The sequence below is a fragment of the Leptosomus discolor genome, chromosome 4 (assembly GCF_034619465.1).
Source record: "Leptosomus discolor isolate bLepDis1 chromosome 4, bLepDis1.hap2, whole genome shotgun sequence".
Taxonomy (NCBI): domain Eukaryota; kingdom Metazoa; phylum Chordata; class Aves; order Leptosomiformes; family Leptosomidae; genus Leptosomus; species Leptosomus discolor.
The window spans coordinates 51,281,228-51,307,310 of NC_141394.1; the positions used below are offsets into that span (position 1 = coordinate 51,281,228).

At 34.3% G+C, this 26,083-nt stretch overlaps 1 protein-coding gene across 1 annotated transcript in view; it reads left to right on the forward strand.

Moving 5' to 3' along the window:
- Positions 1-679: 679 nt before the first annotated feature.
- SGCZ (sarcoglycan zeta) overlaps positions 680-26,083 on the forward strand; it is a 228,132-nt gene continuing 202,728 nt past the window's right edge. Inside the window, exon 1 of the mRNA XM_086464148.1 lies at positions 680-874. Within this exon, the coding sequence (XP_086320274.1) occupies positions 680-874 (195 nt within the window). The remainder of the gene's footprint in view (positions 875-26,083) is intronic.

A 26,083-nucleotide genomic window follows, 5' to 3' on the forward strand; every position in this document is an offset into this window, starting at 1 on the left:
CTAAAGAGCAAAATTAAAGCTGTGAAGGGTTCTTGTGTTTGGTTGTGGGTGGGATTTTTTTTTTTTTTTTTTTGGTGTGTAAAATATGATATACACAATAGCATGCTTTTGTGTAAAATATAGTCTATGTATAATGATGTAAATTATTAATTTAGTAAGTATGATAAAAGAGTGACAACTTTGTTTATGACAGATGCATTTCTAGAAAGAATAGATTTTTCTTCTATTTGTATGAACGAGTGTACTGGGTTCGGCTACAACCTGCTATGAAGAAAATTACCTTTATCTCAGCCAAAACCAGCATAAAAAAGTTATGTGAATTTTTCCTCCAAAACCAGATTTTACTGAATGACCTTGTAAAGGACAATAAACAGCCTTCAGAAATAGAATGTAAGATACATACAAGGATTACTTTAATATTTTTTACAGTTTCTTGCTGATAAATTTGAAATGCAAATCTAATTGAAATATCAAACCAAAGGTTTACTTTAAATTAATGAAAACCACCAAATTCTTACTAAATGCCTAGTAAAAATAACATTGATGTGGTTTATGCTGAATGAATGTATCCCTTCTGTGCCCATAATAAGTGGTTTTCTATACATTCTCAGACAGTCTTCATGTAATAAAATCTATGAGAGACCTCTCGTGCTGACATATGCTTATCTTTCTTTTGCAGATGACACGAGAGCAGTATATATTAGCAACGCAACAGAACAGCCTTCCAAGGACTGAACATCCTCAGTTTTACCCAGTAGGGATTTATGGATGGCGAAAGAGGTGCTTATACTTCTTTGTCCTTCTGCTGTTGGTTACCATGATTGTTAACTTAGCAATGACAATATGGATTTTGAAGGTTATGAATTTCACAGTGGTAAGTATCACAGTAACTTTATGTACCCTGTTTCTTGAAGTAATAACTCGTAGTTTTAGTTCTCTTTCCTTTACGATGTTATATACAAATCTTGTAATTTTGGATTAAAAATCATATATACTTCTTTGAGTGTTCATTCAGATATTTATACCTTCCGTGTATATTCTGCAATGAGTGAACCTGTGCCCTATCTATTCAGATATTTTTGTTTAATCATATCTGCTGAAAATGTATCTGGATCTTAGAATTTTTATTTTGTTTGCCCAACTAAAAGCATCGTAGTGACTGCCCTAAGCATCATTTGGTTGCTTGTCACCACTAATAGCAATCAGTAGGACTTTACTATGTCTGTTCTGTATGATATCTCTCTTAGGAGGAAACTGGTTTAGTTAGGTCAATTTAGGGTGGCTTTTTTTTAATTTATGTTGGTTTTAGTATTTTTTTAGAGTTTACTGACCATTTGGACTATGTTTCATCTAAAACTTAGAGTAGCTGTTTTGATGTTGATAAGAGGCGGTAAGTGGGTATAAAAGCCACGGGCTTTTATGAGACAACCTCTATTTGGAACGTTTAAGAGCAGCAAAGTGTTACTGAGTTTGCATTTCAGTTGTACGCCTGAAAGAACAACTGCTTTCAGTGGAAACTGTGTTATCTGTCCAGCTGTTTCCAAAGCTTTCTTTGGATGAAGGTGGTAGAAGTGCTTGTTAGTTGGCAGTGGAGTAGTGTCTTTTTGTATATCAAAAGAAAAGATAGAACACAGTTTAGAACAGAAGGGTTTCTGTTTCAGTGTAGTGTCTTTCTCTCTGGATTTTGACCTTCATAAGCCATATTTTGATGTAGCTAGTAATACATTTCTACTTCCTGGGGTCATAGCACATTTCTAGTCTCCATTAGTCTATTGGAAATAAAAAAAACAGCTACCAAAACCAGTTTTCAACATATGTCTAAAATTCTTCTATGTCTGCTAATGCTCTTTAATGCATTGTGTTATCTGAGATTGTTGCCTGGTGAGATGTATTATGCAAATACATTGCTGCATCTGTGTTGCCACTAGTGGATGGATATGTTTGATTTGTATTTTGACAACTGTGTGACTTTAATATTCATTTACTGAATAGTGTGTTAGAAGTTTGTGTGGGTTTTTTCTTGCCTTTTTTTCTGGGTGGGGGATGGTTTGTTTGATTTTGTTTTTTCTTTTTTTTTTTTTTCGGCATAATGCACTTGCAGAACAAGACACACATTTGCTTTTGCTATTTCTATTAGAAGCATATTTAGGAGTAAAATGGTCTGCCATTACTCCTTAGGAGAATTAAGTATAGAAATTTAAATAGAAATTTAAATTTTCTCTGTGCAGATTGCATTCCAGTAAAATATTGGAAACTACTGCTTCCATATCTAGGGAATGTTTGACCTTCCACACTACAACTACTATAGCACTTTCTCATTTAGAATTCTTACAATTTGAACATACAATATTTTTAAAAGAAAACCAAAAAATGTATTTTAAAATAATTTTCTTTCCCACCTGAAAAAGCTTTGTTAGAAATTTAAAGGTTTATGGTGAATGACTAAAACAGTTCAGGAATCTAGAGCAAGAAACAACTGCATTGTTTCAGCAACTCTCTTGGCTAATAGGTGGATTGAAGACCTTGCTTCTGTAGCTTGAGAGATGTATGTGTCAAAAATAACTATGAAAATGCTGGCTTAATTCACAAAAATAGTGTATGAAATGTTATGCACTTGATTTATAAACTCATTATTTTCGTTATTACGATTCAGAAATCACAAAACTTATATGTATTTTTAATAATCCTGAATTCATTATAAATACAGATAAATGGTATGCTACTGACTAGTGTGACCTAATCTTTAACCCTTCTGTTCCAGAATTAATTTTGTATGTTCACATTTACCATACTGATATGTACCAGTAAGCGATTTGGAAAACAGAAGTGGAAGATAACACTCCCATTTCATATGAAAATCCCTAAAAAATATTGTATATGCTTGGGAACACTGTTCATTTTGAAGTATCATATACCCCTTAACTACCTCAGAAATGAAAATTCCTACTTAATTATGAACTACTTGTTATGAGCAATCTGCAAAAATTACTGTTTGCAAAGGACTTTGAACTTTAATAACAGAAGCATTTTATTTAATGATCACACCACCACCAGATCATTCTTACTCAAATTTAAAGTAGTGTATCCCTGTTGACATAACATTATTAACCATTATTCTTTTAACGGCAAAATAATACATTTTTTTTTAATGAAAGCTACTGCTTCAGGACTAACTTCTTTTGCCTTCCAGCTTTTATATAAATTTATGGAATGATCTGTGGTTAAATTGTTGCAGAAAACAGAATCCGTAGCTATGAAACTGGTTTATGACCTGAAGTTGTATATCTTAAAGTGCACACATTTGTTTCACAAAGAGACTGTTAAAAATATAATAATTAAATGACATGACAATAGATTATTTAATATTTTAAAGCTACATGTAATAACTGTAGGCATGTCATGACTTAACGCTGAAAAACGAAAAAATCTGTCAGTGTGTGCTTCTGCTTTTATAAGCACTGTTACTTTGGCTCGTGTTTAAATCCATTTTGTTAATTACGCACTGAAGAATACCAGTTTTCTTCTGTAGATTCATGGAATGGTAGTCTTCTACTTGGACTAGTTAGTATTCACATTAAAGTCTCCGTATGGGTTCAAAAATCAATTGCTAGAAGATTGTCACAGAAAAAGTTCAGTAAAATCTTCCCACTTATGTCCACAAATTCACATTTGAGCACTGATGGGAAATCTGTATAAAGTCTGAAAGAGACATATTCTTAGCGACAGACATCTGAGGGTAGAATAATTTAGTTTATGAACCTATACTTTGTGTATTTAAAGAATGCAATGGCTTTGAAATATACATTTCTTCCATGTATACATATATATGTTTAGATAAATATAAACTAAGAAATTGTATTTGTATACCTGGGCAGTGATAGGAAATCAGAAGTGCAGCTAGAAACCTTTTGAAAAGCAAAATACTTTTGCTAAACTGGTTTAAAGAGTATTTGCACAAAAGAAGAATCTAGCCATGGTAAAATAATTGAACTGCTTTGACATTTTGACATTATTTTAAATTATTTGCTGTTTTAGCATAAGCCAATGTTGAGCTTTTTATGAAAACAATAGTAATTGCACCACTTCAAGGGGTCATGAAGAGCCAGGGCATGGGTTTGTCATTGCTGTCTGACAATTGCAACAGTGTTAATTTGTATTAGCTGTTGACTTTTTCTATTTTTAACTGTACAGCTGCAGCCACTGGCCAATTGGCACAGTAGAAGTCTTTCTGAGTTCAATTTAGAGATTCTCCAGTTGGAAAACTTTTCTGAATATACTGACCCTGCATGTAAAAGTTGCATTCTGAATCTGAGCTAGTTATGCCATGCTCTTTTTATACACAGAGGAGAAATAGGGTCTCCTGAAGGCCATTCATCTCATAGTAAGACAGGCAAGTGAACTGAATTGTTAAGGATGGACGTTGACTAGCTCTTCAAGTAATTAAAAAGGAAATATGGTTGATTTGCAATTGTGTAAAAACAGTACAGGCAATTTGTGGAAGTCTCCTTTTATCAGATTAAGTGGTATAGCTGGGAAAGGTAGAGAAACTTTCAGGTATACAATCTCTTCTTCCAGTGTATGATGTAAGAAAGAATCTTGGAAGATAAATACAAGTTACAAATAATTGCCTTGATGTAATATATATCAGATGAGCAAAACCAAAGGTAATTAGTATTTGTGTAGCAGAAGGAATATTAGATGGAGGAATCAGAGATATAGTAATCATTTTATGAAAGATATTCCCCCCACTGGTAGTTTAGTGTTGCTGTCCTTTAACATTTAGTCGAGATCTGTAACCTCACTGTGCTACCATCTGTTTAGAATTATACATATGAAAGCACGTAAGAAGTTCAGGACAAAGACCCTAAACATCTTCACTGATAGATGTGTGTAGCTGTTACACACCGTACTATCCTGGGTTTATGTGGAAAGTAATCATTCAGGAGTAGGCTATATTTATTAGAGGAAGATCTGATCTTGAATGAAACGCTATGCCAATAACTTAGTCCTGAAATAATCCCTGGGCTAAACTCATCATTGGAATAAAACTCTTTGTTGTCTTATGTGCCTCAAGTGGATCTACTCCGTCCTGACTGGTAAGCATAAAATAATTTGACTGCCTCTACAATAAATTGTCCCCTAATGAGACCATAAAAATCTCTGAATCATATTTTTGAATTTCAGACCTCATCTATTGTACTAAATGCTTTCCCGAAAAGTAAATAACTGCTGTCTTCAAGAATGAACTCAACTTTCCTCATGTCTCTTAACCCTGATCTTCAAAGGAGACATGCAAAACATTTTGGAAAAATCAACCCAGGAGCTAAAAGCTGTAGCTTTTGTCAATATAAAAGTAATAGACTTAGGAGACTTGAGTTGTATGGAATATTTACAATTTCCTTTCCTTGCGCTAACCTTGCCGTGTTCCACAGGCTCCCCCATGGAAATATCTGTTTTCCACTTTCCCTCAGGATGTAATTGCCTTTCACCTAGTCTAAGTTATATGTGTCTAATGAAGGTCAAAGCTGTTAGTTAGGGGTTTTTGTGTCTATACAATTAGTATTCTAGGTGTTCCAAGAAGGATGGGACACTCAAGTCATAACTAGGTAACATAACCACAGGGTAAAGTATGGATCTGTTGTGTATCTATAACATCCTGGTTATTTCACTTACGTAATATATCTTACTTTTGAAGGATAGCAAGGAAAGAAATAATTTTTACTGTGTCTGCATTCTTGTCATCTTGTATTTGTATGGTACATAGCACAGATAATTAGCTTACTTTCTCTTTAAAGATTTGATCACTTCAACATTATTCTCTGATATAATTTTTATCTTGTATCATCTTTGAGTTATTCTAACCTCAATAGAACTACAGGTTTATATAATTTATTCTTCATACAGCTGTTAACAAATAAAGTATAATGACAGTCTGCTAATCTGATTACGTAATCTGTTAAAGAGATTTACCTTACATTTTAAAACAAATACAAGTGTACAAACATGCAGCTGAAAGTTTTCTGCAGTTATTTTGAATTACAGTTTTAAAAGAGAAATTCAAAGTGTTCCTCTTACTGCTGTGAAGTGACATTGTGAAGTGACATGGGGTAATCAGCATAGAAACCTCAGTCCCCTTCGGGGGGGGGGGGGGGGGGGGGAGGGCATTTAAAATCAGTGCATTTATAAATTTTCTAATATGTACACAATTGGCATTGATATTGGCATTTACTTGATATTACATTATTGCACTGCTTATTACATTACATTGAAGTTTGGAGTTTACTAAAGCTGAAAAAATTGTAATGGTAGGAAAAATGCAAATGTGGACCCTTTAGTTCTTCAGATCTCTTTTGAGTTGGCCTGTGACTTAGCCACATATCCTAGGAAGAATTAGCACCAAATTGTTTCACTGGTTTTGGTTGTACATCTGGTTTTATGTGTCTCCATAGTCTGCTTTCCCCTTAGGAAATGATGTATGAAAACTTATTTTGTTACACCTGTAAGAATGCAGATGCCCATTTCAGATATTTTCTTTTGCTGTAGTTACTACCAGCGTTGTAGTCACTTTTGACTGCTGTCATGGCATGATGTTTTCTGTATAGATACACATTAAACTCCTCTTGCCAGTAGTACCATGGGAATTACTTTTAAGATCAGGAATGAGACAACTTATTATCTGGCTTGAGACAGTTTTTTCTCAAGGGAACTTGAACTTCAATTTAGTTTCAAACATAAGTAGAGCACAAACAGCAGTTTGAATTTCCTGAATAGAATTCAAGTGCTTCATGCTCACAATTGAACATACCCTGATTGCTGGCTGCCGAGCTCCTACTTCATGTTGTTTGGACAGCAGGTGGTTAGCAAGGTAGTTGAAATCATGTCAACTAAGCATGATTTCTTTTTATGTGACAGCATATAAAATAACGTAGATATATGCAACCATTAACTCCTCTCTGTTTGCATCTTTATAGATTCTCTCTGTATTCCTGTAGGAGTTTGACTTTTAGGGTTAGAATCTTTCAAATCTGCAAAAATCTAAATCTGAATGATAATATTTTGTTATCTTTATTTATAGAGACCAGTAAACGAAGTATATTTTCCTGGGTTTTGGTTGCTGTGCAAGAATGAGGAAATCTTTCATGTTTGTAACTTTCTGTGTTGTTGGGACACACACACACATACACGCTCTTCCGATCTTAATATCAAAACAGATAAAACGGAAAAAATACTTATAATTTCTTTAAAAGTACAGTTTGTCCATTAAAGCTATAATCTGATACTTAAGGCTTTAGTGGTACAGAACTAAAGCAGCTGTATTCAATGCTTTTATCTAGACTTATAGCAAACTGTCTTGGCATACTGTAGAGTAAGAAAATAATTTATTTGCAAAACCATACTGTAATACTCATTATCCATTTCTCAACAAGCATGACAGGGATATGAGCTGTCAGGTTTCTAAGATTCTTTGACCACTCAGATCTCCTTATTTGGTGTTTAAAACAGTATTTGTTCTGTTATCAGTTCAGTTGGTTCTGCTGGTCTATGTGATGAAGATAGTCTTTGCCCATGTCAGCTAACAGAATTTCAAGTAGAAGCAGCTCTTTTCCATTTCTTAGCTAATTTTTGTTGAGACATGTTAATTTTAGTGGATTTGCTTTTGAAATTTATGAAGTTGTGTAACAGCTGTACTTATCTCTACTCAAAAATAATTTGGTTGTTTGACAAACAGACAACAACTTCCATTTTACAAAGGCAGCAGTTTGTTATTTGGTTTTGACTAAATATTATTCTGATCTAATAGCAGCATTTGCTGGATATTTAATAAACATGTTCTGTCACATCTGCAGATTTCATTTATTTCAGTGGCAATCATTTATTGTCAATAATTTATTTCAAACTGTAAATGATCTCATTTTCAAAGCTTATTCTCTCTCCACTAGATAGAAAACTATCTACACCCCTCAGTATTTTAATTTTTAAGAATGTGATGTCCCACTTTGGGATGAATGCAAGAAAGCTTTTGTTTCCTTTTTGTTTGTTTTTCGTAGTGAGAAAGATCCAGTCCAGAGCAGGCAATGTCATTAATTATTAATGATTAAGAGACTTAGTCAAGCTATCGGAGACCAAGGTTCAAATTCATGCAGTCTCCAATATAGATCATGTGCCAGGTAAGTGTCCTACTCATAGGCTTATTAGTCCTTCTGATTTATGATGTTGCTTTTTAATAGATACATGACCTCTATCTTACTAACTTTTAGTCATCCTTGTAAAAAAATTTATTAAAAACTCCTATAAAATACCTGTATATTCCTCAAGAATATTTTCTGCTCATATTTATAATTCCTTTGTCAGACAGCTAAAATGAGTATTAGAAAACCATGCACATGTGTGCACATGCACACACACACACATGCAACAGTCTTATTTATATAATTGGCTATGTTCTCATCTCCTTTTTATGTTGCACTGGAAAACAGAAATGTAAGCTTCTTGAATGAACCTGTCAGCTCCATGCATGATTCAAATGCTTATAGCATGTCAGCCAAAGAATCTTGTCAGGAGTTAATTTTACTTGTCCTTTTTAATCCCATTTGCTAACATTTGTGTAAAAGCAAAACTGTATGGAGCTGGAGCATTTTCTGTAAAACTTGTGTCCTCTTTCATTTGGAATGCAGTGGGTAAGAATGAACTGATTTTTTCTTACTCTTTTTTGAGCGTGTCACATAGTTGCTGTCCTGAGTAAAATAAACTAATTTTAAGTATCTCTAATATCATTCTTCTAAATCACTTTTTATCTCATTTTGTACATGTACTTCCCATACTGTGTACTTCCCTTCCTAGCACTTATGGGAAAAAAATATAAAAATACATCTGCCAGTACAAGTATAGTATAGGTTTACTTGACTATATAGTAATTAATGTGCACAATCCTGATTATTTTCTGTAAATCTGTTATCTCCTTTTTTTTTTTTTTTTTCCCAATGAAAAGGAAGAAGTTAAAATCTGTTGTGTCACAGTGGAAAGGCAACTAACTTGAAACCAAGTTTGCAATCTCCTATTCGTTACATATATGCATGACAACAGTTTGCATGAACAGTCAAGCCACATTACACATATTTCGTTAGCTATTTTATAGTACTAGACATCTCATGCAAAGGTGTAAAAAGCAAGAAGGTATTGTTTAAAACAGTGCTATTTAATAGCACTTCTTAGCAAATACGAATTGTCTTGATTTGATGTGCAGGTTATGTGATTGATTCTCAGTGGCTGAATGCAGATTTTAAATATTTTATTTTATTCCTGAGATACATATCTGTACACTTTGATCTCTATTGTTACAAATTATCCCTGATGAAGAAAAAGTGAAACAAAATAAACTTCTCATTTTTATATATGTTTGGTCATGCAAATTTAATGGCAGAATACTAGCACAGTTCACAACAGAAAAAGGGAATAAAACTTTGCACCCTTCTTAACCTTGTAAAAATGTGACTCAATTTGCTGTAGGAAAAAAATAATCAGTTTATACATCAGTTTAAGCACTTTCAACCTGACCTTGCAGTGGCTTTGGAAAAATTGTACTGTAGTATCCAGAACTTGAATGCTTAGGGAAAACTGCATATAAACAATGTTTACTTTATAGAGATGCATTGAGAACATAAATAGGTATTTGCCTGTACCAGGGCACTGTTTGTTCATTTGTCTCATTGCTTCTGATTTTTTTCATGAATTGTCAGGACTGATTTAGAATCAGCTTAAGGGACACAGATTCATAGCTTGTACCTTTTATCCCATGTCAGCAGTCCAGCATAGCTGGGCAAAAAGGTAGCTTGTCCTATGTTTCAAAAAAAATGTGAATGGCTACAGCTTCCACCGTGATTCTGGAGTGCATTAAACTGACACATGCAACCTCTTGTAAGAGTCTTAACATTCAAAAAGAATGCTGAGTGTGGCTATGGAAAGTATAGAGGAGGGCAACAACGTCAATTCATGTGACAGATTAGATGACAATGAATATAGATATTTATTTTCTGTTTGTGGACATTTATGTTCTATTAAATAATAATGATGTGTTTTAGCTGAATGAACAATGTTTACTAGACAGCTTATTCTTAATCATTCACTGTGTAAACAGACTGGAACAAGTATCTCAGAAAAATTTTTCAAATATTTGCTTTAATAGAAATTGAATTAACTTAATTTCCATTATTGGCTTTTAGCTGTGTTCCCTTTCCATGTGTATTCTAGCATGACTTTAGTGTTTGTGGAAAGTGAGATTTTTCAAGAGACTATTATACAAAGATAATTTTGAATTCTTAAAGGTTTATCCAATAACACAGGTGTGACACTTAGATTTAGATTTCTCCAATTGCATAGCTTGAACAGCAGATGTTTGGAGAGAGTGGTTGATGTGTGATCATTTTTAAGGGGCGGGGGGTGGGAAGAAAACAATTTTGTATACAAAGGTTCAAGAAAATAATCAACAGAAAGTCATTACATGAAAAGAAAAGGCTAATGCATACGCATGTTTCTTTCAAATAGGGCAACTAAAGCAGACCAAGTTAATTTTGTAGTTCAGGCCAAGCAGCAATGTTTTGTAATGTTATTTAGCAGTAATTAGAAAGATATCAAACCACTTGAACAAAGTTTAGTTACTTAAAGGAACCAACAATCTGTACGAATCATGAAATGTGTCATGGTTTCTTCTTTCTCTTCTATTATTGGGATGATTTATGTGGATATCGAGTACAATAAAAAATTACAGCCTATGCTTGGAACCCTGCTTTTATTTGTACAAATCTTCCATCTTGAAATCAATACAAGTCTGTGTACAGGAGCAGAATATACTCATGTCAATCTAGCCTAAATTAGACCTAGTATATCTAGAAATTATAATAAAAAGTAAATGGGAAGAAAAGTAGTATAATGAGATGTATCTTACGTGGCGGAGTATTTCCTCTTCTTTCTTATAAGTCAGGATATTAGATGTCTGGTTGGAATCCCAGGCAGGATTAAATGATGAAAGCAAATGTTTTAAGCAACAATAATACAGCAGCAAGAAGGTGGTTTTTTTTTTTATTAAAAATGTAAGATATTTGTGTGGTCAGCAGGGGATGAAGAAAAAAAAATTGAAGACCTTTACCCAAAAGATGCAACACTGATGGGATATCTTGTTTATGTCTGACAGTCATATTTTACTGCAACACCAGATACAATCAAGGAAGAAAAGTCAGGAGATCCAATAAAAGCAGAATATAAATGATATTGCCACTGGCACTGTAGAAATAGCAGAACCACCACAAAATAGAAGTCAATGTTATTACACAATCTTAAGGCTCTTGTTTGTAATAGAAATTTGGCCGCCGTTTCTGGAAAAGCCTGGTCCAACGGACCTTGCCTAACAATTTATTATTGCAGGCAACGTGGCGCATACCCTTTCTGTCACATCAGTGTCCATCATGCCAATAATGTATTCAGTCAAGCGTCAACCCTCAGAGACTCAGTACAAATTTTTTTTACTGTGCCATTCAGTTAAGCAAAACAAATTGTGCAGAGCCTTCTGTAAGATCTTGAGAGTTTTGAGCCTATTTATTGTATCTTACAAAAAGAGAAAAAAGATCACATACGTATTTTAACATCTCTAATAATGAAATGTACATGTTTATAGTGCACAGAATTGTTTTAAATCATAGATCTTCCTTTTCTCTAACCCCATTGAAATCTGTCTACACAGTAAAGCAATACCAAGAAATGATTTCCCAAGCAGAAAATTCTAGTTACTATGTTTACTTTTCATATTATCTTCAAAGCTCAGGTTTATAAAAGTGAGGATGTGCAAGAGGGTAACAGATCTCTGTCTACTTCAACAAAACCTAATTGAAATAAGTATAATAAAAATACAATATGAATTAATATATATGAATTTTGATCAAGTAATTCAACTTTTAATCAGTAATTTTGTTTTTGTATATTGTGATAGCAAAAGTCAAAAAAGGAAAAAGAGTTCTTTTCATAGAATGAAAATCAAAATTACTATCCTGCTCTCCTTTGCTTAGTAGAGATGATACTTTAATGCTGAAGGTAGATGTATAGACAGAGAGAAAAAAAATTGTACTCGATTGTCTTCAAATTATACTTTTATGACATTTTTTATAGAGATGGAGCCCTTTCTCATTTCTTTCATTGTCTCCAGGAATATACAACTATTTAAGCCATCTTTCTGGGTCTGGGCATGCTACATAGTAGTAGAGACACAAAAATCTATTTTAGCTCAATTGGATGAACGTGCAATCCAAAAGATATTTGTTTGAAATAATTTTTGTCACGTTATATGTTAAGGCACATACTCTAACATTTTAATGTATTACCAAATGATGATAATAACTATTAAAGATCTTGTTCATTTTTTAAGTAGTTAATTTAAAAAAAGTAGTATGATGCAAACAGTTAATAATAAAAGGAAATTTGCCTGTGGATTTGTTCTCAGGGCTGATTGATATAAGCTTGTGTGTATACACACATCCAAAACTTATTTTTTCTCAAGAGGGATGTAAACTGTTTACATTTTAATTTCCTGATGGCTTCATGTTGGTTTTGGCTCTTCCATAATTAAAATGCTAATTATAAAGGGAGAGGGTTGATCTTTTTATGCTTAGTTTTGCATTATCTTCCTCTCAGTTTTAAATTTCATAAAATGATTTGCAAAGTGATTTAAAATGCTTTATGACTTAACAGCTAGCTTTAGAATCATTTTATTGATTATTATCATTATCTTGAGTGTAATATTTAATATGGACACATTAGAACACTTTAAAGAGAAACAAATTTATTAATAAAAGAGGCATAACATTTTAAAATTAAAAGATGGTATAGAATTACTCAAGCTAGAATCTAGTGTGGGTTAGCAACCACATCTTAATGGCACTTCTGAAGTTTTAATGGAAAGAATCTGGAAGACAGATAACCCTTGCTTTGCTATTTTCCATTTCAATCACTGGGCACAGAGATCATAGTACTGGTATGTGTTTTGGAAAGATTACTTATGTAAAAATACATGTTAGTGGATATTGTCATTAGTTCAGTTATGAAGACTACATTGCTACTCCATAACATTAAAATTTACTGTTTTCCTTTCTGACATTTTATAAAGCAGTTCTGTTGAAGTGATCAATGGGAGATGAAGAAGGAAAGAACTAAAGCCTAAAAGACAAGAGTTGGGCAGAGATCAAGCTTGCATCCTGAGCCTTTCTTACTGCAATTGGATATAAAGATAATAATACTGTGGAAATATACACAGAATAAAAATATGCAGAATCTTTTCCTTCTTTCCTGGCTATACTGAAAAATCCTAATAGGATGAAATAGAGTGATTCTGTAGTCTCTTAAAAAAATGCAATTCAATCTTTTTGTAGGTGTAGATCTGTTTTCCTTCTTGAGAAATAAGTTATGATAGCCTCTTCCTATTTTTTTTTTCTAACTGGGCCCATCAGGGAAGACCCTTGTAGGAAAGATCTGAATGGGAGAACTATCCATGTCCAAGTAATCTCTGCTCAGGTTTTTTGTTTGGTTTGGACCTCACGATACACAAATAATTTATTGACAAACAAGATATCCCTAAATAATAATTTTACATCAAGTAATCTGTCTGTATTATAGATAAAATTTCCAAAATTCTTATTTGATAGCTTTGTGGCTTACTGGGCATTCAAACGCCTGACTACCTGTAGTGTGCTCTGTTGAATGTGATTAGAAGTATTTTTAGAAACTTTTCCACACTTCTGTGATGTTTTTTTATGTGCTATAAGACTTGATATTTTTCTTATACACGCAACCTAAAAGGGTCAATTTTCAGGTTAGCAGTTAATGGCTTGGTTTCAAAAGTAATTGTAAGTCGATCTTGATATATATGCTGTTCTAAAAACACCATCCTGTATAGCTTTTTGCCCGTTGCTTGTGTAGAAACACCCTTCTGGAGTCATCATACATGAAATATTTCCTTTTTGAGCATTAGAGTACTCACAGTATTTTTTGTGTGTAATATGCACAGTATGCTGAGTGGACTCTGGAAAACAACAGATGTAGGATAAATAAATACTATGTTATAAAGGGTGATGAAGAGCAGTATGTGATGACTGACACAGGCTCTGAAGTCTCAAAGCATGATGCTGAAAGTACGGATTCTCATGGAAGTGGAGTAGTAAAGTATGCAAACACATCATTTCTGTACCTGGGCACGATAGTGAAGATCAGTAACTGTACTTTAAAGGTGTACATGAGTGACACAAGTCTTCCAGCTTCCTTTTCATTTAGTGACAATGCAACAATTATAGGTACTAACTCCAAGGGGAGTCCAGGGAAATATGGCAATTATTAGAGAAGTTGTCCATAAAGCGGAGAAGCAGGGTGAACAGAGAAGAGACAGCCATCTAGCCTGCACAAGGAATGTGCTATGGTGGTTAGTTACTTGGCTGGAGAGAAATTGTGAAAAATTGGGGAAAGAAAAATGTTACTTTGTCAGCATCATCTGTAGTTAATCTGTGGAGCACTTCACCACATGATGTAGCTGCTAAAAATTTATAGATGTTTAAGAATTGATTGGGCAAATACATAGGAAAAAAAAAAAGTACCAAAGGCTATCAAAATTGCTCAAGGGAAAGAGATTTAGCAAAAAATGCCTTTATCTGAATACCCTATTCTTATGTTTGGGAGTCTTCTGTTTGCTGTTGTCAGAAATGAGATATTGGACTAGGCTGACTTTTTGTCTCACTCAGAATGGCCATTCTTATGTTTTTACAAAAGCAGTGCTGAGGATGTTGTTCTCTGTTTATACATTATATTGATAAATCAAGGGTTTGTATTGTGTATTACAGTACATTGCAGTGCGCAGTAAAAGTAAGAATTTAAGGATCGCGTTTTGGCAAGAGAACTAAGCGGTTTAGTCCTGGTCCCTGGTTCTGTATGAAATTAGAAATATTTTAGGATCTTTATTTTCTCCAATAAATAGGAAAGAAAATGCTGTTTTCCTAAAATGTGTTGTGAAATAGCAGAACAAAACTAAATGGAGATACCTTGTCAAACTAAATACTGAATTTGGATCCCTAAATTAATGCTCTCTGCCATAAAAGTGTGACTTAGTTGATTAAATTATTTCCAAGCAATGCCTGCCTTCAAACAGATGAAATTTACAAAGAGATGAAAATAAATTCTGAAGAGATGGTAAAAAGAACAATGCAAGTTACTGTAATAACAGTATATGAATCTGTATAGGGAAATTTCTTAGAATTTTGAAGAGGTCTTTTGCTTCACATTTACAAATGTAATTATGTTTGTATATGTTGTATAACTTCTGAAAAAACTTCAAAATCTCTAATGTACTGTCTTTGCTAGAAAACATCAGTAAGTTGATTCACAATTTTTGCCTTTGGCTTCAGATGATATCTTAGGCAATGCATCGCACACCTGTGTAAATCTGTCAAGCAAAATTTTATAGGGTTTTTTTAATAAATATTTTGTTTTCAGTTCACTAAAATGGATTAAATCCACTTCAAATTACTGAAAAAATAAATCCATATACCTAGATTAATTTCTATGCTTATTCTCAGGTTTGTCTCTCCATCCCTCTGTTAAATTTACAAGGGGAGTGCTATAGTACTTTCTATACTACATAGTACTTTCTTAATTGCTGTTTATCACAACATGTTAGAGAAGCAAAAGCATAGTTCAGCTACCTCTACGTTTTTAGAATACATTATGGGTCTGTTACATTCTGCTGTATAACCTGTGTGCATGCATGCATGCCCTTTGTGTTTTGATATGTGTGTATGAAACATACATATTTGTACTTCTACAGGTACACACATGAATCATAGACAGTCTTTCTTATGCTGGCTGCATTTTAATATTGTCCTGTTGTTTTCCCTCGGATCTTGATCAAGTCAACATACAAGCCAGGATTTCCAGAAGCTGGTCCATACATTTGAATTTGAATATACTTTAATATTTAGCTATAGAAACATGATTTCATGAGAATTTTAATTGACTTTGCCTATGTGATTCGAGTAAGAGAGCATAATCACAGAATACGAGAATTCTGTTCATTTTGAAACTACCAATACTTGGAAAAAAAAATCCTCTGTTAATTTCTTTATAGAATATCAGTTTTTCTTCAGCTTTCAACCAAAGGAAATGAAAAATGCAATTACCTCTGATCCATATATGGCAGGTTAAAGGTATGGTATCAGTATTATTGAGATACAAGGTAATAATTTTCCAAAACTATCTAGAAACTAAAAAATACTCAGCGTAATCATAGAATCGTTTAGGTTAGAAAAGACCTTTAAAATCATTGAGTACAACTGTTAACCTAGCACTGCCCAGTCCACCACTAAACCATTTCCTTAAGTACCACATCTACAGGTCTTTTAAACAGCTCCAGGGATGATGAGTCAAGCACTTCCCTGGGCAGGGTGTTCCAATGCTTGACAACTCTTTTGGTGAAGAATTTTTTCCTAATGTCCAATCTAAACATCCCCTGGCCCAGCCTGCTATCACTTGTTGGGAGAAGAGACCAAACCCACCTCACTACAACCTCACTTCAAGTAGATGTAGAGAGCATAAGATCTCCCCTCAGCCTCCTCATTTTCAGGCTAAACTATCCCAGTTCCCTCAGCTGCTCCTCATATGACCTGTTCTCCAGAACCTTCACCAGCTTCGTTGCCCTTCTCTGGACGTGCTCCAGCACCTCAATGTCTTTTTTGTAGTGAGTGGCCCAAAACTGCACACAGTATTTGAGGTGCGGCCTCACCAGTGCTGAATACAGGGGGACAATCCCTCCCCTACTCCTGCTGGCCACAGTATTTCTCATACAGGCCAGGATGCTGTTGACCTTCTTGGCCACCTGGGCACACTGCTGGCTCATATTCAGACGGCTGTCAACCAGCACCCCCAGATTTTTTTCTGCTGGGCAGATTTCCAGCCACTCTTCCCCAAGCCTCTAGCACTCTATGGAGCTGTTGTGACCCAAGTGCAGGACCTGTCACTTGGCCTTGTTGAACCTCATACAGTTGGCCTTGGCTCAGCGATCCAGCCTGTCCAGATCCCTCTGCAGAGCCTTCCTACCCTCAAGCAGATCAACGCTCCTGCTTAATTTTATGTCATCTGCAAACTTACTGAGGAAGCACTTGATCTCCTCAGCCAGATCACTGATAAAGATATTAAACATAACAGCCCCAATACTGACCCCTGGGGAGCACCACTTGTGACTGGCTGCCAACTGGATTGAACTCCATCCACCACCACTCTTTGGGCCCAGCGATCTAGCCTGAAGAGTTTCCATAAGCTCAAAATCTTTGCCATAAGAGGCAGAACAAACTTTCCAATCTAAAATTGATGTAAAGTGAAAGCACAAAAGACTTGCATTTTTTCAATGTATTTTTTTTTATTTTTCGCTTGATAAAATGTGTCTTTATATTAAGTGCTCCAATTTTCTGCTTTTATTTATTAGATTCATTTCCTTGGAAACCAAAACAAATCTATATACTAGTATAGCAGCATTCTTCTAAGGTCCATCAAATTCTTAAAAGTGCATGAGTCAGTAAAACTTCTTGAATCTTCTGGTAATGACATCCTAATACTAGCTATTTTTCCTTTTTTTCCACTTTTATAAGTATTAACTCTTTCCTTATTTTTCCTTCATTTATGAGCTCAATCAATATGACCCATTGCCATGTGGTTATCAGCATGACGTTCATGCACTAATACTACTTTTCATTTTACTTGAATGTAGTGTTACAGTAGTGATGAGCACAAGGACAGAAACTTCAAGAATTTTATGTGAGTGGAACTATTCATATAGCTAAACTTCAGAATCTATAAAATGAAAGTAAAAAGGTGTGCAGAAAAGACATGTATTGCAGAGGGAAGAATGAAATGTAAGAGAGAAGAAAGGACTAACCCAATGTAAAAATTATGAGATCAAGAAAGAATTATAGGTTGAAAAGTTGAAATAAAGACAAAAAGCCATTTATGTTTCATATAAAATTGGTTTCTTAGCTAATAGATGTAATAGCCTCAGGCAGCAATATGTTTCAAAATTAAAAACAAGACATACTTTTTAGACCACTAAAAAATGGTGACAGCCCTAGCAGATATGATATACTGCAAAGAAGTATTCTGGTCTTCTGAGTAAATCATTGGACAAGGGCTATGAAAATCAGTTTGATTTTTTTTTTTTAGCACTCTTTGCAGTTGCCTAGCTATGAATATTAATGATTTATTACTTCAAAATCTAAGTTACTGGAAAACCCACCTGAATATAAAAAAACTAGATAATGAAATCAACATGAACATACAAGTCAGTAGGATTTTACAACTGGAGAAATATATGACCCAATGGATCAATTAAAGTATCTGTGGTTTTGGGCAGCTAGTCTATTCCTCTCAGAGGGAATGACTGCAAGATGGCTCGATTACAATGAAGTGACAAAGTATGTTTTGATCTGGGGCACGGGGGTGGTTCATTTAATTCTTATGCATCTTATGTCTTTACTCTTTCACGTTGTTTGAGTAGAAAGAGAATGTCCTTTGGTGAAGTAGAATAAGCATTTTTGTTTATTAAGATGATCAATTTTTTTGAATGACTAAAGTGCTTAGCTTTGAATATTGGTAACAAGCAGCCTTGGTGGCTTTCGAGAAGTACTTGATTCTTGCTTTTATTTCATGGATTTTTTTTCCATGCTTTTTAGTCATACACTGTCTTTAAATAAATAAACATTATAATTACAAAAGGTTTTCTGATAGTAGTCAACTTAATTATGGAAATAAGCTCTTTTAGCATACAGCTTTAGAAAGGAAAGAAAAAGGAAATAAGAGTCAAGAAAAAAAATAGTGGGAGAGAACAAGCAATAGAAAAGCAAAAAAAAAAGTGAAAAAGACAATATTAAAAGCAGGACAAAAACAATGACTGTACTCCTTATTCTTTTAAACACAGAGAGGTAGTCTGAAATACACCTAATAATTGAGATCTTGAAACGTTTCTGTCATTTTATTCACAGAGAACTATACTGAATATACTTTATTATCTTTCATTGGAAGCAGGCACTTAGTTCAACTTTCTCTGAAAGACTCTGGTAGAGGAAATACAAGTTTATTCTTATCAGTTATGATTATCTCTCATATCACTGTAAGATAAATTCTAGCGTATTTAGCAATACCAGTAATGTGTTATGTGGTGTGAGCTTTCACAGTGCCACTATAGATGCCTTCATGTGTGTGCTAGCAGAGAAGCATGAAGTACATGGCATATTCATTTTTATATGATTTATAGGTTTAAATGTATCTTGAAATATTTAAGTATGCTAGAAGTGCTTGAAATATCTAGGAGCTATTCATTAGTTGTTCCTTTATTACTTTGCCCAATTAATGAAGGGCTATAAATTTTATATTAATTTAGAAATGCATTTGGCCTCTAACCATTATGATCTTTCATGATGCTATGGTGACATAAAATAAACACAATTGCTGGATGCCTGAACAATTTTAGAAATATTTATTACTTACTATAAAACTGTCTCTAAACTCTATAATGATACTATAAAAATTACAGTACCAAGAGAGAAAAGTCTTTAGTAAGAAGTGATTTCAGGCTGATATAAGGCCGAACAAAAAGGAGGAGAATACAGGCTGAGTCTTGAAAACGAGAAAAGATTTCAAAGGAAGAAAAGGAAGGAAAAGAGAGAGAAAAGAAGAAAAGATCATCTCTTCCATACAAATTACATTGACAGTTTCCAGGTGTTGATCTGAGGCTCATCAGCCAGTTATAGGTAGCTAAACAAGCTCTAAGGAGAATAATCAGTGAGACAAAACATAGGTAAAGTTGATGGATTAGCATAAAATTATCGATTCTGACAGCCTTGTGTTTTCCAGGGAAATATTTGTGTGAAGTTAGGAACAGATGCTGAACAATATGGCACATCTGATTTCATGCTGCTCATGCAAGCTGACCCCTGGTATTCCGTGTGAGGTCAAAAGATTTCTGAAATTTCAGTCAGCAGGAACAGTGGACATGTAGGTTGATGGCTCAAATCAAGTGTGTCTTGCATTTCAGCAAGTGTCTGATGATTGTGGGTTTAAAATAAAATCTAAGGCTCAGTAGAGAACACCTGAAATGCTAGTTGTTGTAGAATTTTGCTGCTTTTGAAGATGTGCTGTATAATGTGTAGTAATTTATTCCTCTCTTCATGTGATTATTCAGGGTAGAAAATATTGTTGCAAGTTACTTTTACCATGGAGAATTAATTTCAACAAAACAACTTGTAATGCAGAGTTTGGGAAATGATATACAGAAATAAATTGCTAGAGTTTAGCTAGAATTGCATTTATTACCTGAAGCACTATAATTTTTTTTTAATCGCATAGGAAAAATAATGATTCGTCCAAATAAAGTTCAAATTTTCATTTAAAACTGTAATAACTGTTCTCTCTGTCCTAGTAATTTACATGCTGACTTTTAACATTTAAATACTGTTACTTAACCAAACCCAATGTGTTTTAGAATCATAAAATGGTTTGGGTTGGAAGGGATCTTAAAGATCATCTAGTTCCAATCCCCCTACCATGGGCAGGGACACCTTCTACTAGACCAGGTTGCTCAAAGCCTCCTTGAACGCTTCCAGGGATGGAGCATCCACGGCTTCTCTGGGCAACCTGCTCCAGTGTCTCACCACCCTCACAGTAAAGTTTTTCCTAATATCTAATCTAAGTCTACTCTTTTTCAGTTTGAAATCATTACCCCTCGTCCTATCACTACACTGCCAAGAGGACAAACCATCCTTCAGTGTTCCTAGATCACCCTCACTCCTCCCTCCAAATAATGCTACAAGTAATTCCTAAATAGGATATGAATACCTGCTTCAATGAAGGTTTCAGCTGGCTCATACATACCACTGTGACTTTCTTCTGTAAAGTACCATGCCACTTTTTGTGATAAGGTAGAGTATTATTATCAATATCAAAATGAAAAATTGGTATTTCAAAGTCAAATCAAGTTTTCCAAAAATCAGCAAAGTCCAAATTCTACATGCATTTATAAAATTATAGTTTATGAGATTAAGGCTTTATCAACCCCTGTCAGAATCAGAACTGAACTCAGAATCTGGATCAGAAAACTGCTTTCGATATTGAGAATTAAAAGAAAAGAGGAAACAATTGCCTGACATACTGTGTTTCATTTCAGTTTTTCTAAAACTGTGATTGAGATCTTCAAGGTAGTTTTGGTCATCCCAGATTACAATACTCATAAAAGGACAAAAGTATTCATGGCATATATCTGTTGTTTTGGACCATGTCTTTTCTTAATATGGATGATATTGACTATATTTGATGGCAGTATTCTAGAATAGCATTACTGCTTTCTAATAGCAATGGAACGCAACAGGTTTTTAATATTCAAGGACATATGAAGCCTGTTATTGTTTGATTCTGTTGCCATAAACTCTAGAATGTATTCATCTTCAATTGATTAAAAGATCTTGGTTTTATTTTCTGAAGTGATAAACTTTTACATACAGATGCCATTAAAATGCCATAGAAATAATCATTGCCTGAAAAAGCTAGATAGAAAATTTTATTAATTTTCTAACAAGATCAAAAAACCCCTAAGATATAATCTAGAACAACATATCAAATAGCACAGGCTGTAATAAAAACCATAAGGAAATACAACCAATTTCCTGAATTGGCAAAAAGAAACCAATATAATGAACATCTAGTGCTGGACAATTTTTAGAAAATCTCATTATTTATTATTTTTTTAAAAATCTTTCCGAATATTCTTAGTACTGTTGTAGGAAAAACAACATGTTGTAGAATGACTGCTTTGATCCTAGGCTTTCCTTATAAAGTTGATTTATTCCTACAGTGCCCTATCACACTCAAGGACATACAGTATTTATTACACTATAAAGCTGCACAGAGAGGAAATGGCAGGAGTTGTCTATGAAATTGTGCTCGTTGTTAATATCGTGATATTCCAGTTAACCTCATGAGCTCAGTGAAAAGACCTGTTGGGTTGTCAATCCAGTTATCCAGAGCAGCAACCTAGGATAGAAGACAGGAAAAGCGGGCTACCAGGGGAATGGAAACTTGAGAAGCAAAGGAGGTAGCAAAAGTCAAGCCAGTGGTGTTAGCTTTCAATTTTTTTATTTTCCAATTTTAATAACATTTTATTTTGTTTGTAGATAGACTAAAACTACATTATTGCTGTGGGCAATGTTTTGTTTGGACTTCCTGAGCTAATCATACATTAAGCAAGCAAGGAAAGCCTGCCAAATACTAAGTCTTTAACCTGTAAAGTAAATGAAATATCTGATGTTTTCCTACATACGGGAATGTGTGCTCATTAAGTCCATATCTGCAGTACTGATTCCTATGAAACAAAGATACAGATAATTTATTACAGGGAATATATTTCTGTGTTTATAACTGTGGAACTGGTTGGCCAATTCCAAGGAGTGTTCATGAAAAACAGTATGTTCCTAAAGACTGTGTGAAAATAAGGAGCTCTACAGTCAAAAGAGACTCTATAAATAGCTCAAGCAAAGAGAAGGCTTTATTTGACAGATACTACTTTAAGAGATGGGGCAGAATTCACTTTGGAGAGTCCTTCTATATGTTCAAACAACATGGAAGAGTTCCAATCACAGCTCATGCCTCCCTTAACACCGAAATTGCTGAGGTTGTCTGAGAGAAATTGTCAGTCAATGCTCAGTGAAGTGTCTGTACATTCTATGCTAACCATATGGAAGAGTGATTAGTGAGTAGATGGTGGTTTCAGCTTCATGTCAGTAAGAACTATAGGAGATTAAGAGAAAAAGCACGTGAATTACACACTCGAGTGTGGAATATCACAACTGTAGATGTAATTTCACATGGATAAATGTGTAACAAGCATGTACTGACAGAGCTGCTCAGGCTGAGTAACAGGGTTTTTCTTGACTCTTTGAGAAATAATCTGTTGAACATATATTACAGCTGAGTCAAACATGTCTGCTGAATGTATTTTCAATAGAAGTAAAATGTACTAAATAATAAATAGATTATACACCAGATGAATGCAATCTGAACAGATCTGCTGGAGATTGATTGCTTTTCTTCAAACAAGCTATAGGAATGATTGACATGAGGGGAACAAGTTTGTTCTGGACTGGGAAAACTTGCATTTAGAAAGTGACTATTACAAAGGATTCAGTCAGCCTCTCTCAAGAAGGGTAAAAAACTTAGAAGTTGTGACAAATATTAATTGTTAAACATGTTTACACAAAGATTTAATTGAAAAAGCTAATTAGGTAATAAAAAAATATACACATAGGACAACAAAAATTCTTGTATTTTGTGTAAAATCCAGAGTAGTAAATATAACAGAATGGCACAAAAGACTAACTCCTATTTAGCATTATTTTTTTTTACCATAGATGGCCGATTTCATGATTTCATTTATGATAATAATTTTAAAAAGCGTGATGCAGTATTTTTGTTTTGGATGTACGTTGAATATTTGCTGGAAAGGGTAAAACTGTTTTCTCTTCTTGGCTCTTGAGCTACTGTATTGTATACTTTCTATTGAAATCTTTATTTTGCCAAGTAAAGATTACCATGGTGTTGCTTTGGTACCTAATTGTGTGAAAACAAACAAAGGAAATAAGAGGAAACAAGAATCATGAGTAAGAGCTATGTATTAGTAACCACAATATACCCAGGGAGCATTTTAGGTATTGGGTACCATTCTACCATTCTAGATTAACTTTGGTGGCCTTTTATAACTTGGGTGTTGCGAACCATTCTAGGTTATTGTTGGTGGCCTCTTATTTCTTGAAGATGACACATATCTTGCAGGTCCTGTATCATGTATCAGTGATGATGTCTTGTATATTCCTGGGCATTTTACACGGTGATAAATTCCTACCCTCAGAACCTTGGGGTTTTTTTAATTGATTTTCCATTTTATGAGTCTTTAATGCAAGTGTTTTCAAGATCTTTTCTGATTTTTGTATTTTACTGAAAACTGAAGGAATCAAGTGATTCCAGGTGTTGAGGCACTTGGAAATGAAGGATAAAGTCCTTATACAATAGGATTTTATAGTTATAGGAGCTGGCAGGCTTTGATTGCTGGCAAAAGATGTATCTGATATATAAACCTGTTATATTATTACTATCAGCATGATAAAGGCAAATTAATTTGTCTTTTATAAAATTGAGCAGAAGATGAGCTGCACACTAAGTCATAGATCCATGCAGTCTCATAGTTTTGGAATAATCTAGGTTGGGAAGGATGTCAGGATGTTATTTGATGTGACTGCAGCTGAAGCTGGGCCAAGTTTTAGAGAATTCTGCAGTCTGACTGGTCTGTGTTGGGTTCCTCAGGGGGAGATGCATTGCTGCAGCCCTATTGGGAGGCAGCAGACCTTTCTTCTTTGAACCTAATCCTTTTAGCCTGTGATACATCCATAGAACATGACCTGATTTATCCCTTTTGCCCTTTATAGACACTTTCTGCATGTGAGAAGGTGGTAATTGCTGCCTTGAAGGAAACATTGAAATTACACTAAGTAATTACATTCTGGTCTCTCCCTAAGCCTATCCGGCTGTACTTGCCCCTGGGAAGCAGCTGGGCAATACTTAATCTAAATACATAGACAGATTCCTACCTGCAAGAACAAAGTCAGCAATGTTCATTTCAACAGACTTCACAATGATCTTAATAGGAACAGTATGCATCTGCAAGGAAAGACTATAGCCTTTCTCCTTGTGAAGTTTCTAACAGCGTAGGAAAGCTTTTCGTTAATAGAAGTTCTTTGGCGCTTTTGACTGTATACTTTAATAACACATTATGGGGATGCATGAGCATGGCAATGAAAAAATTCTTTCTAGTAATGGAAAATTGATTCATATTAAGCATGTTACACAGTTACGTGTAACATATCCCAAACAGTTATTTCTGAGATTTGAGGACATTGAAAATCGGGTGATTTGAGTCACTCTGTTCTCATAGTGCCCCTTAACACTGTGATCAAATAAATTCCCACTCACTAGAGGAGCGCAAGTAATCTACTTAGTGAAAAAAAAATTAGGTTTACTTAGGTCGTTTTAAAATTTAGTAGAGCGTCCTCTTGTGGAATAGTTGTTCTTAGCAATACAAACAAAATTAAAAAAAAAAAAGTATAGTATTAATCAGCTGTTCTTAATTCAAATCACTCAGTGTTTGCTGTTTATATGCTTCACTTTCTTTATGTTCAAGTGAGACAATGACAAGTACTTTTGGTGGCTCAGTCTCAATTTTTTAGACTATGCATTACGGCATAACTTGTCCTTAAACTGTCAGTTGGCTAAAGATACATTGCAAAATATTTGTCAATTTTCCCCACGGAAGAAAGGAAATTTTTCAACAAGTAAAATATATTTACTCATTTTACAAGGAGAATATAATTAATGCCATTCTTACACCTGCACTAGAGAATGTAAAATACATGGTACAGTTACCACAAGGAAGGTTTGTTTATCAAGTCAGATCAGATATCTCCATGTTTCAAAATAAGTTCATATAGACAGTAAAGAACAGAAAATCTCAGTGAACAGTGAGAAAACATTTGGCCCAAAATAGTTGTTTCATTTCTGACCTCATTTCTGATCCCTAATTCTAAAGGGAAACTTGCAAAATATCTTCATCAAATAAATCCTGGAACTAAAACTAGTAGCACCAAAAGATACAGCAAGAAATAACTCAGTGGAAATACTGGGTTTATCACACATTATGATTTTCCTCACACCTCTCTTTCAGATCACCCTTAATTTTCCATAGGTAATAGCTACCTTTCTCTCTCTTGCTGTTCCTCTGAAGCTAATGACTTACTCCCTTGCTAATATCTTTTCCACTCCACAGGTGCTAACCATATTTGTTTCTTACATTATCTAGCTTATTAACATAATTAAGTTAGAGTCAAAGTAATTGTACTCAATTTGTATTTGCATCTGTTTCAGTGTGAGTTCAGTTCAGTGTGTGAGTTTATCCCTTTAACTGTATCAGTTGGGC